Source organism: Triticum urartu, chromosome 3A, assembly GCF_056163025.1.
Source record: "Triticum urartu cultivar PI428250 chromosome 3A, HENAU_Tu73, whole genome shotgun sequence".
NCBI lineage: Eukaryota > Viridiplantae > Streptophyta > Magnoliopsida > Poales > Poaceae > Triticum > Triticum urartu.
The window spans coordinates 500,019,986-500,033,114 of NC_141875.1; the positions used below are offsets into that span (position 1 = coordinate 500,019,986).

At 43.1% G+C, this 13,129-nt stretch overlaps 1 protein-coding gene and 1 pseudogene across 1 annotated transcript; both read right to left on the reverse strand.

The window, feature by feature from the left end:
• Positions 1-3,862: 3,862 nt before the first annotated feature.
• On the reverse strand, positions 3,863-4,555 carry LOC147980266 (uncharacterized; annotated as a pseudogene).
• Positions 4,556-9,334: 4,779 nt separating this feature from the next.
• LOC147980267 (protein FAR1-RELATED SEQUENCE 1-like) lies at positions 9,335-10,808 on the reverse strand. The gene is made up of 4 exons (XM_087515539.1): positions 10,804-10,808; positions 10,580-10,703; positions 9,738-10,112; positions 9,335-9,637 (listed from the first exon to the last, which is right to left on the reverse strand). Exons 1-4 carry the CDS (start codon positions 10,806-10,808, stop codon positions 9,335-9,337), a joined length of 807 nt encoding a protein of 268 aa, XP_087371665.1.
• Between the last annotated feature and the right edge of the window lie 2,321 nt (positions 10,809-13,129).

The following is a 13,129-nucleotide window of genomic DNA, read 5'->3' on the forward strand; positions in this document are numbered from 1 at the left end:
AACAATAACAGCGGAAGGCTTGGAAGATAAGTGAGTCCATCAACTCCAACAACATCACTGAGTATAGGACCACGACCTAAAACTCCTTAATCATCGTCTGAAAAGTCTGCAACATTAACGTTGCAGCCTGAAACGGGTCAGCACATGGAATATGATGGCAATGTAACACATAGAGAGTAATGGAATGAAATAGCTATACTATATGCATATTTGGCTGGTGGAAAGCTCTATGGTTATAGTTTTGCGTAAAGCCAATTTTTCCCTACTCCAAAGGAATAAATTTATTTAACTATCATGGTAGTTGTTAAACATTGAGAATGGTTGACAGCATTCTCAATCCCAATTAAACATCATCATTATTACAAACCCAACAAAATTAATTTAGAGTAACATGTTGAGATTCACATGATAATCCAGGTACTAGATACTCAAGATGTCCATAACCGGGGACACGGCTAACCATGATTAGTTTATTACACTCTGCAGAGGTTTGCGCACTTTTCCCCACAAGACTCGATCGCCTCCGTTTGGTTTCTCGCACTACATGGTGTTTGAGAAGACAGATGACCGAGACATAGTCTTTCAGAAGCGCTCGCACCTTACGATCGGGTAGACCGTACCACCTACATCCCCTACATCTGCTAGTCTACCACTGTAAGAGTTCGCACGACTTAGTCAACTATGCTAGAGCCCATAATAGCTTGTGGCTGCACACAGAAGTTTCTAGTATGAATAATCTCATGATCCCTTTGAGCCTGGGTGGCGGTCCAAAAGAAAACAGGCAAATCCTGGATTACCCAGGTGCCTCAATCCACCCAGATGTGTGTTTAAGTTGCCACCTTAGATAAACCTTTAATTAACAAACTCACATCTATCATGGATATCACTCACCCAATCCACGTCTACTAGCATAGCATGGCATAATAAGCACACGTAGAAGTAACTCCCAAAGGTTTGAAAATAAACAGGTAATAGGTACTACCTCAATTACTTCCCATCCCACAATTTAATTAGATCCTAACCATGCAATGTTTGAGGATTTGATCTAATGCATTAAAACTGGGTAGTAGAAAAAATATGATCAAAGTGTTACTTGCCTTGCTGATGATCCGCGAAACCTAGTGATTCGAAGTAACAAGCGGCGCACTCCAGGTACTCCAACGCAAACAAACAAGCGCACAATAAGTACTCATCTAATGCACGGGTAAAACTCGAATAAGAGATATAACCAGAAAATTCAACTTAAGAACTCCGGTTTGCAAAAAGGATCAAATCGAACGAAGCAACGAAAGTCAAACGGCGAAAGAAAACAACTTTGTTATACTAATCTGGATCTAAAGCAATTTTTACAGTAGCAAAAACTTGTTTAAGTTGGTTAAACGGATAGAGGGTTTCGAGACGAAACTCCAGGCGCTTGAATCGCCTGATTCCGATAAATGAGCGAAAAGTTATACTAAAACAAAAATCGGATCAGGAATCGCGATCAGAAAAATCGCGGGTTAAATCCGAGAAAAAGAAAAACGACGAACGTTCGTTAGAACGAACGAACGGACGGATGCTCGCTAATTAAATAAATCAGAAAAACCGATCTATTTAAAAAAACAAAACTAAAAAAACAGACGGAAAAACCGAATGGTTTTTCGAAAAAAATAAAAAAACGGTGCGGACTTCGAGGCGAACCTCGGGCTGCGTGCGGCGAGGCGGCGGCGGCGCTGGTGGCAGGCGGCGGCGGCGGCGCTGGTGGCGGCGGCGGTGGGCAGGGCTGGGGGCGGCTCGGGCTAGGGTTTGGCTTCGGCTGGGCCTCCCCCCCGGCTTATAAGGGCGAGTCGGGCCGGAGTCCGGGTCGGACACGGCCCGTAGGTCGGTTCGTTTTTTTAATAATTACGCGCAGAAGAAAAATAAAAAGAAATACTAAACGGACTCCAAAAATCCTGAAATAAATTTTCCCAGGCTTCTAAAATCAAGTCGCACAAGGTGAACATTTATTTGGGGCCTAAATGCAATTTTGAAAAACGCACATTTTTCCTTAATTCAAATAAAATAACGAAACACTACGAAATAAAATCTTATTTGATTTTTTATTAAATCCTCAATATTTTTTATTTCGGGAAATTCATTTTATTCCCTCTCTCATATTTTTGTAATAGAAATAATTGATGATAAAATAAATAAAATCAAATGATCCTATTCTCAAAATTTGAGAAAACTCAAATATGAAAATAACGAAATCCCCAACTCTCTCCGTGGATCCTTGAGTTGCGTAGAATTTTCTAGGATCAAAACCAAAAGCAAATAAAATATGATATGCATTGATGATCTAATGTATAACATTCCAAATTGAAAATTTGGGATGTTACACGTTCACTTCGGGCTTTCTGCATTTTATTTATTAATAGCAAACTGTAGTTTCTGGCAGTGCCCACGTACATTTTCTTTTGTTGTTGTTATTCATTTAAAAAATGTTTCTCATTTTTCTTTGATGTTTGATTTTTGAAGATATTTTTTTTCTTAGTGGGCCTTGTTGGGCCTGTGTTCGGGGAGTGAAGACACATTTGGGCCCAAGTCAGCCCGTGAGCACGGCTGGTTCCCGGTGCGTTGTGTGTGGCCTAATGTTTAGTCCCACCTCGCCCGCGGAAGGCGCGCCCGACCTGTTTATAAGCGTTGGCGAGGCAGCCGTATCAAACTCCTCTGGTTACTTGTTTGGGCCCTTATACACGGCTCTCACTACTCTATGCTCTATGACCTGTGGGCCCATGTGCGCCGGCCCCATGCATTGTGGCTCAGAGCGGCTCGCCTACGGTGGGCGCAAACCTAGTACGAGACCGACTGGGGACGGGTGCACCTGTGGTGGTCAATTTTTTTTCTTTGTCTTTTCTTTCATGTATTTTTTTCATGTAAGGGCGTGCACTGCTTATTAAACCATCCTTGCACTGCATTGATCAGGGTTCTGTATTGCATGTGCAGGCATTCCGTACTACATGTTCAGGTCTCATTTTTTGTTTTCATGTTTTTGCTCTTACGTAATCTTTTTTCCAATGTAGGGGAGTGCACTGCTTAGTAAACATACTGTACTACATTGATTATGCTTCTGTACTGCAGGTTCGTATATTTCTGCACTACATTTTTTTCAATGTAGGAGCATGCACTGCTTAGCAAATCATCCGTGCATTGCATTGATCAGGGTTCTGTACTGCATGCGCACGCATTCCGTAGTACATGCACAGTTCTCATTTTTTGTTTTCATGTTTTTGCTCTTATGTAATCTTTTTTCCAATGTAGGGGAGTGCACTGCTTAGTAAATCATACGTGTACTGCATTGATTATGTTTCTCTGCTGCAGGTTCATATATTTCTGCACTACATATATAGGTCGCATTGTTTTCTTTTTGTGTTTTTGCTCTTATTTATTCTTTTTTTTTCAAATTTAGGGGCGTTCACTGCTTCGTTGGGTGTGTGTAAACTTCATTTGACAGAGGCTGTACTGCATTCATACACAATTTGCACTGCATGCGTTCTATTTGCACACTGCATCTTATTTTCGTTTTGTGCACTGCTCGAATCTAATGATTCATAAGCAAACAAGAGAAAACAAATTATCACAGGCATTCTGTACGAAAAGTTCAGCATCAGCAAACTAAGTTCAACAGAAAGCAATCTAACATAATCAAAGTTTACGTCATTACAAGCGATTCTACATGGCAAGCAAACTAAGTTTAGCAAAAGCAAATGATCACAAGCAAACTAACGATACGATGATCACAAGCAAACTAACGATACGTAAGCAAACAACATAAAGCAAATTTGATGATAATTCCAAAAGGACACTTGCATTGTTGGCTCTTTGGCCGGCACCATCTTCTTATTCACGAGTTAGCGTCTCCCCATCCCCAGCTGCTCCTGGTGCGCTTCTTGGGGGCCTCCTCCTTCTCCAGCTTTGCACGGTGAAGCCCGTCCTGGGTGAGGGTGATGCGGTTCCATATCTCGTACGCTGCATAGGCGTCCTTTGCCGCGTACTTGATGTGCTTCATGGACAGAGGCAGGGTGGGCCAGCGCTTGTGCTCGTCGTCGGTGATCTTCTTCTTCATGTTGTTGTAGTAGTCGTCGATGAGCATGCCGGAGATGTCTCCAAGGGAGTCCAACTCCTTGGTTGCCTCGGGCACCCTCCACTCCTTCTGGATGTTGACAAAGTTGGCAACCTCCAGATTGGCGCGCTCTAGCCTGGTTTTGTCGCCGTCGATGGAGAAGCCTGCAAAGGTGTACCTGTGGTCAGCGAGGAAGTTGTCGAAGACGGTGCACCTTTCAGCGGTGCTCAGTTGGAAGAGCAGCACCGGGTGTTTCTTGCCGATGGAGAGTTGGCAGAGGGTGGGTTTCTAGGTCACTTCAGGCTCGTTGTTGTACTCGAGATCAATGCCGACGATCTTGTGGCGCTGGAGGCTGAGGTGGCGCTCGTACTGCGCGAGGGTGATCGCCATTTGCTTCTTGTCATTGGTGTGGATAACGTGCAACTTGGTGTTGCCGTGGGCCTCCACGTCCTTGTACTCATCGTCGAACACCATGGCCGGTAGTAGGGCTTGGTGTTTTGCGTGGAGATGGATGTGATGGAGCGATTTTGTGGCAGCGCAATGGATACTTGTGTTGTTGTGGATGAGAAGGCCTATGGCAGTGGTTTGAATTTATGGGGAGGGCGCGGGGTGGGATGGCCGCATCGGATGAACTGCACGATCTTGCTGACGATGCGGTTTGTGCAGATCGTGGGTTGGTGTTGCGTTTGTGATCGTGGGCTTGTGGCGATGGAACCGCTCCGATTGGGTGGTTCTATGCGAACGTGGTGTTTTTTAACATTGTTTTTTTATTTTTGATCAGTAATTTTTTTAACCACCACTATCTATGCGAATGGGCATTTTGTCACGTTTATATGTATCTTGCGTGATAATGAAACTGCATTGATTATAGTTCCGAACTGCATCGTGTGCAATGGAGAACTACATTCTGTGTACAGGTGCGTAGTACATAGTATTTTTTGCGTGTCCTTACTGCAGCTCCTGAATAAAGTACAATGTATTCCGCAATTTTACGAGTTTTTCACAGTGTTCTATACCGTGTATTTATTCATGTACGTAATCCGGAACTGGATTGCTAAATCATACTGCTTCATGTAACGAAATGCACTGCATTTTTCTAGTGCTGCGTACTGCATCTGTTTTGATGTCTATACTTACTGCAGTCCCTGGTACGGGAGGGGTAGGGGGGTTGGGGGCCCAATTTTTTTGAAGTTATTGTTTTTTCTTAGTGGGTCTTGTTGGGCCTGTGTTCATGGAGTGAAGACGCATTGGGCCCAAGTCAGCCTGTGAGCGCGGCTGGTTTCCGGTGCACTGTGTGTGCGGCCCAGTGTTTAGTCCCACCTCGCCCGCGGAAGGCGCGTCCGACCTGTTTATAAGCGCTGGAGAGGCAGCCGTATCGAACTCCTCTGGTTACTTATTTGGGCGCTTAAGCACGGCGCTCGCTGCTCTATTCTCTCTGACCTGTGGGCCCATGTGCGCCCGACCCCATGCATTGTGGCTTAGAACGGCTTGCCTACGGTGGGCGCTGACCTACTACAAGACTGGCTGGTGCCAGATGCACCTGTGGTGGTCAATTTTTTCTTTGTATTTTCTATCTTAAGTATTTTTTTTCAATGTAGAGGCGTGCATGCTTAGCAAATCATCCGTGCACTGCATTGATCAGGGTTATGTACTGCATGTGCACGCATTCCATACTACACATGTTTGTGCTACATTTTTGTGCACTGCATTGGTAGCATTTATCTTTATTGTTTTCCCTCTTACGTATCATTTTTCCTAGTGTACGGGTGTGCATTGCTTTGTTGCCTCTATGTGCACTGCATTCGCCATGGCCCTGTGCTGCTGGTGGACACATTTTGCACTGCATGCATGCTTCTTTGTGCTAAAGTTGTGACTGGTTATGCCAACGCTACGGACTGCAGGGCTTACAGTTAAGGACTACATCAGGTGCACTAATTCTGCTTTTGTGCACTGCGCTAAAGTGCTTTTCTTTGTGCTTCATTTTGAGCATGTACTGTACTTCATGCACACATATAGTGAACTTCCTGGTAAGACTTTGGAGAACTGCACACATAAAATGGTCTGTGGATTATGATTTTTCAGGGAATTATTATTTAATGATTTGCGGTTAGTTCGCGGGAATTTCTGCAGTCAAAGTCTTTGTAGAACTTCCTGGTAAGACTTTTTTCTTTGGTAACATAAACCTTTATTGATTGTCCTTCATTCTCGGTAACGTAATTTTCATTAACTCCCCTTTAATTTTTAGTTTTGACCTTCTTACATTCCTCTCCTATAAATGTAGGCCAACTTCTACCCTTCCTTTGCAGTTCATTTCTCCTCTAGCCGCAACTTCTCTCCTTTCTCTAGCCTCTCTTTATTTTTTTCATTTTCTAGGTTTTTGTTGTGATGGCTCCAGGCCCCTGCGTCAATCTCTCCTGTTGTGGCCATGGTTGTGGTGTGCTGACGCACTGCGATTTCTCAGCTTTCTCGCAGACCCGTCATGCTCGTCGTGGGGGGAAGGTATTGGGCCGAGCTGGGCGAGCGGGGCAGCTTGCATATGGCACAGTATTCACAGAAGGATTGGATATGGGCCACATCAACGTTTCTGCGGTCTATTCCGCCCTGCTTCGCCATGGCCTTGGCCGCACAAGTCCTTTTGTCCATCAGCTTACGCCAACAGATGTTGAGACTCAGTACAAGATGGTATTTTTTGCTTAATCTGATTTTTTCTTTGTGTTTTCTATTTTTTTATATAATTCCATACTAGTCTGAACTTCTAGTTTTTTAGGAATGCACTTATTTCGTTTTATTGAAGTGTACTGCACTTCGTACTTATATCTTGTTTTTATTTTTTTGCTTATGTGCATGGAGCTCGTGTTTTATTTTGCATGGTTACAATATGTGAACTGCTTAGATACTAGATGAGAAGTAATAGTTTCCACAATTTTCCCCGCTTGTACGTTTTGTACTACATGCAGGTAGTCTCAAGAACTTCATAAAAGTTGTAAGCGTACTTCTTGTTTGCAAGTTCCGCACTGCACATTAGATTGCGTTTAATCTGTACTGTTTTTTTTGCAGAAATTCCCCAATGAGCTGTTAGGTATCTCTGGCTCAAGAAGAAAGGAATTCTCCAAGTTGTTCTTGGTAATGGACACCTTAAACCAGCCATGTACCATGTAGGCATTGATGGGCGGCTGTGTTTGCAGAAAGGGTGGAAGGAATTTGTCATTGATAGTGGCCTGAAGTCTGAGCAAGTTGTTGTCCTCAACTTCTTTGAACTCAAGGATCATAAGGTTAGAATCACGTTTGACGTGATTGGTTAAGGTTATGAGGTTGATTTGTAATAAGTACTTTTGCGTATCGAACACTTCATCCTTTTGATGTGTTTTGTAATAAGCACTTTTGTGATCTGAACCGCTTCAATTATTATCCCAAACTTCATGCTGCATTTTTTACATCTTTTTGGATTAATATGTGTCAAAGTTTTACTCTAGACTGCTATATATATGGTATACTATATACACCATTTTTCTTTAGATGGTTTACTTGAATAACTCATAGTTAGTGGGAAATTTGTGTTTACATGAAATTTAAACTGACACATAAGTCATACAGATAAGCAAACTGCTATGCATATGATTAATTTATTGAAGTTCATCTATTTTGGTCGTTAACCAGCTGCTTCTCCGCGGTGACTGAGTGTATCTAATGTCACACTTTCTTTTGTTTTCCGTGGCGGTGTTGCTGGTTCTTGTCTCTGCACCGTTGTGTTTGTAGTCCCTCGCGTGCTGGTTGATGGTGGCTTTTGTTTTTGAGTCCTGTGAACTGCATCCTTCTTTGCTCCCCGCGTGCTTGTTGATGGTTGCTTTCGTTTTCCAGTGATGTGAACTGCATCCTTGTTTGCTCCCACGTGCTTGTTGATGGCTGTTTTCGTTTTCTAGTGCTGTGAACTGCATCCTTCTTTGGTCCCCGCGTGCTGGATGATGGCTGCTTTTGTTTTTGAGTGCTGTGAACTGCATCCTTTCGTGCTCCTACCTTGTTTTTTTTAAAGTGGTGTTGTTCTCGGTTGTTTCTGTACAGCAGCATTCCCTTGTGGTGGTCTTTTTGGCATTATTTCTTCATGTTCTTCGTACTCTTCACTCTCTTCTTCCTCCTCTTCTTGCTCTGCCTCATCTTCATCATCTGTTTCTTCATAAGCCACCGCTTCTTCAGTTTCTTCATGTTCTTCGTCCTCTTCACTCTCTTCTTCCTCCTCCTCTTCTTCATCTGCTTCTTCATAAGCCATTTCTTCTCCAGTTGTGTCACCATCTACTTCTTTGATTTCATCTTCCTCGTCTTCCTCATTTTCTGATCTTGTTCTTTTGGGCCAGGTTCTTGAATTGTGCCTCTTCCTCTTTTTGTAGATGCTACAACGTCTCGGTTTCGTCCATTTCCTAGTGTTGTGAGTGGAATTTCTGTTTGTTTGTGCATCGCCATGTCCTCGTGTTTCTTGTTCATGTCTTTTTGTACATGTCCTGGAATTGTGGCCTCTGATTTCATTACATGTCTTGCACCTTCTTATTCCCAGTGGGTGACCATCACTGTCCAGCTCAGGCTGTGGCTTACTGTTTTTGTCATCATTTTTCTCCCTGCATGCAACCTTTTTATGGGTTGCGTCGCCCCCTTTCTTCCTTCCTCTTGTGTTTGAAACAGGAGGTGGAAGAATTGTTTCTTTTTTGATAGCACCAGTTCCGCTGTGTTCGGTATTTTCTACTTGCTCGGCATTATTGTCATGCTGGGATTTCTCTGCTTGCTTTAGTTTTGCTTCTTCTTCTTCTTCGTTGAGCACATCTACTTCCTCGATCAGTGCCCTCATACCAGACAACGCTCTATGGCACCCAGCGTTGGACCTTGTCGCTCTGTTTGCAAGGTCCATTGCTATTTCTGTCAGCAATTTTCTATGGCAAAAAAGCGATGTTCCATCTGGTGCTGTTTGTTCATAGTCTCTTCTGTCAAACGTCGCATTTGATCTTGCGTTATGGGTGTATCTATTCATGATGTACACCTCAGGAATCTTGAGTACTCTCAAATGAGAAAGCATGCATAACACATGGACGCAAAAGAGCCCTGCAGACAACACATGATTTCTTTGTTTTGCAAGTGAACTGCATGAAATTAATAAACACATATTTTTTTCGTTATTTCTTCTTTTTAAAGAAGTGAACTTCATTTGGTTTTGTGAATTAGTCATGCATGTGGACTTTTAAAGTCTAGTAAGTGAGCTTTCGTGCATGACTACCAGAAACTAGAATTTTTTGTGATAGGAGTTTCACCTGTGTGTGTCCAGAGTTTGCATTCACATTCGTAGACACCTTTCTGTTCATCGGCGACCACTTGGAAATTATGCCTTGCCCAGTCAAATGCATCCGATCTATTGTAGTGGTGTACAAGATACTTTGTCGGGTTCTCAGGGCACCGTTCTGCTCTGGATGTAGTGCTACGGTAGAGTGTTTCTTTGAAATCTGTAAACACTGCCCTTGTATAAACTTTTGATAGTTGAACTTTGAACCCAAACTGGGTTGTTGTCTTTACCTCTGACTGCATGATCAGAAATGCACTGTTACGAACCAGATAAATGAAAAAATTGTTTGTTTTTGTAGTTATATTTTTAGTAGTTTTTGAGTGACATTTTGTTTACCTCATTTGCTACTGTCTCTGCGTTCTCGACGGCCTTCCGGGCCTGAATGCACTTGTCCACCTGCTGAGCAAACAGATGGAGATCATGCTTCTCTTTGACAAAGTTTTTCTTCAGTATGCGGTTCATGCTCTCGCTTCTCTGTGTGGAAGTCATCCGAGCACAAAAAATTTCCTTGTAGTAAGCCAAGATCCACTCGTGCCTGTCTTCCCACAACGAATTCATCACTTCATCGTCTTGCAAGTTGTATCTCTGAATGAGGTCCTTCCATGCTCGTTCAAATTCTGACGGCATTAGTGGGTGGTTCAGCACCGCATTGAGGTCATCCTTAAGTTTCTCGTGCGCCTTATACATCAAGGCGAGGTGGTCTTTGTGCTTCTTCATGATATGCCACCGACACAACTTATGCAGAGTATGTGGGAGGATAGTTTTTAATGCTGCCTTCATCGAAGAACACTGGTCTGAGAGGGCACAAATAGTGTTTTTTTATTAAGTTGTTTGTGTGTGTGTGTGTGTAAGATAGAGGGAAGAAATATAAGTGCACCAAACAAATGTAAGTATGCAGGTGTTTGTTTTTTGTTTTTACCTGTGACCATGCAGATTGGATGCTTGTTGTTCACACACCTCAGAAATGTTTTGAAAACCCACTCGAACGACGGTATTGTTTCATATCGCACGAGTGCAACAACAAATATGGTGCTCTGTAGATGATGGTTCACTCCCACAAAGACTCCCAGCGGCATGTGGAATTTGTTAGTTTGATATATCGTGTCAAATGTAACGCAACCTCGAAAATCTTCATACGATCCTTTGCAACTTGCGTTGGCCCAAAAGACGTTTCTTACACGGTTATCTGCATCAACGTCATAATCATATAAGAACTCTGGGTTTATCTTCTGCATATTCTTGAAGAAATCCAGAAGTTTCTTGACGTCATCTTGGGACTCTTCTCTGGCAAACTTTTGTTTCCTGCACTTTCAAACACAATGCAAACTCATCTCATCAAATAGGAAATAATTACCGAGAGGATGCTCAAGCGATATGGTTTGTGATGTGCTTACTTGTTTACCCCATCGCGGCTAGTATGTCCCATGTACTTCAGACCACCGGACATACGCGACAGTGTTGACATCATCTAAGTGTGTGTGTGGTTGTCCAGTTGCATGTCTTTCACTAACTGGTCTATCAAAGGATCGTCTTTTTTGTGTGATCGCATGTGCAAAAGCATCCTGGGGCTTTCCAGCATCTTGTGATTGTGGTTGAGTCCAACCATTTCTATCACAAATTTGCCATCCTTCCTCTTTTTGACTCTAATCTTTGCCTTGCAGTCAATCCTTTTTGATGTCTTCTGACGTTTCCGGTGATAATCTGACACAGTCTGCTTGTGCGTCCCTTCTCTTGAGCAGACAATGTAGGCATTTGTCCTGTGTTTGGCCCTCTTGCGTATGCCAAACCCTGCACATCTTGCATAATTGTTGTAAAAGTCCCATGCCTTGTCGTGCGTAGTGATCTTCATTCCAGCGGCAGGTATGAGGTTCAGCGGCATGTTTTTATCCCGCATTAAGTGCAATGCTCTATGAGATAATTTGTTCTGTTCTATTTTTTAAATACGAGGAGTGCATACGAGTTTAATAAAGCATTGCAATGTTCCTAAGTTTTCATAAGAATCCAATGTATTAGATGCTAGGTCAAACCTCACAAGAAATATCAGTGTGCACTACAATGTTATTTGAATGGACTGCAACTATTATTATTATTTTTCAGAACATAAACTTACATGTGTGTAGAGTCGTTCACCCGATTGTGTTTGCAGCCCGCCGGGTTGTATTGGACATGGCGGAGTTATAGCAGATCTGTGTAGTTGAGGATCTCGCGGCGGTAATAGTGAGGAGGATTTGTACCTGCTGTTGACTTTTGACCGAGGCACCGTTGGTGGTCGCAGTGTCGAAGTTGATGCAGCAGCTCTGCTTGGAGCTATGTTTTTCGGTGCAGCAGGTGGACGCTGAGCTCTGTTTTGGGGTGCAGTGGGTGGACATGGTGGTAATCCAGTGTGGTGACGATGTCTTAGTGGATTGGTTTGAAAATTTTGGAGCGATGGCATGAAACTGCTAGTGATCGACTAGAGGGGGGGTGAATAGGCGATTTTTATGAAAGTCTTCAAAACATGGAAGTTTCGAAGAGAAATGATAGAAATAAATCTATTACCATGCAGCAGAAGATAGACTACACTAGACAAGCCATAGTCAAGTATTCAATGAAGTGAAAGCACAAAGACTAATAGCAGCTAGGCAGTATGGATCAGGATGGAAGATAGTATGAAGCCAATCAGAACAAGCAGTTACTCAGTGAAGACAAAAAGATAATGCAAACAGGCAATGACTTCACAAGGACCAACTATAAATAAATAGATGTGAAGGATAGAACCAGCAGCTCGTTGAAGACAATGATTTGTTGGACCAGTTCCAGTTGCTGTGACAACTGTACGTCTGGTTAGGGAGGCTGAGATTCAACTCAGAAGACCGCATCTTCACCTTATTCCCCTTGAGCTAAGGACACCCAGTCCTCGCCCAATCACTCTGGTAAGTCTTCAAGGTAGACTTCCAAACCTTCACAGACTTCGTTCACTGGCGATCCACAATGACTCTTGGATGCTCAGAACGCGACGCCTAACCGGCTGAGGATTCACAGTCCTCAAGTGTAATAAGTCTTCAGATCACACAGACAGGAAGACTTCAGTGATGCCTAACACTCTTTGGCTCTGGGTGTTTAGGGCTTTGTCCTCGCAAGGATTTCTCTCTCAAAGGCTACGAGGTGGGTTGCTCTCAAACGACAAAAGCCGTGCACTAACTCTGAGCAGCCAACCAATTTATGGTGTAAGGGGTGGGATATTTATAGCCACTAGGCAACCCGACCTGATTTGTCCGGAATGACCCTAGGTCACTAAGGAACTGACACGTGTTCCAACGGTCAGATTTCGAACACACATGGCAACTTTACTTGAGCTACAAGCAAAGCTGACTTATCTAGCTCTGGATAAGATTTGCTCTCATTGTCTTCGCTCGAAGACATAGGATTTTCGTTAAGCATCACTTCAGTCATTCTTACTGGTTCACTTGGACCCCACTTAACAGTACGGTGGTTCCTATGACTCAACAAAGAAGAAAAGGAAACAACGAAACAACTAAGTCTTCACGCTCCATAGCCTTCACGCGATGTCTTCTCTTGTCATAGTCTTCAATGTGAATACCTTCACATACCACCTTTATCTTCAATGTCTTCATGCATTTTTAGGGGTCATCTCCGGTAGGTAAACCGAATCAATGAGGGACTACTACCTGTGTTATCCTGCAATTCTCACAAACACATTAGTCCATCAACCAGGTTTGTCGTGAATT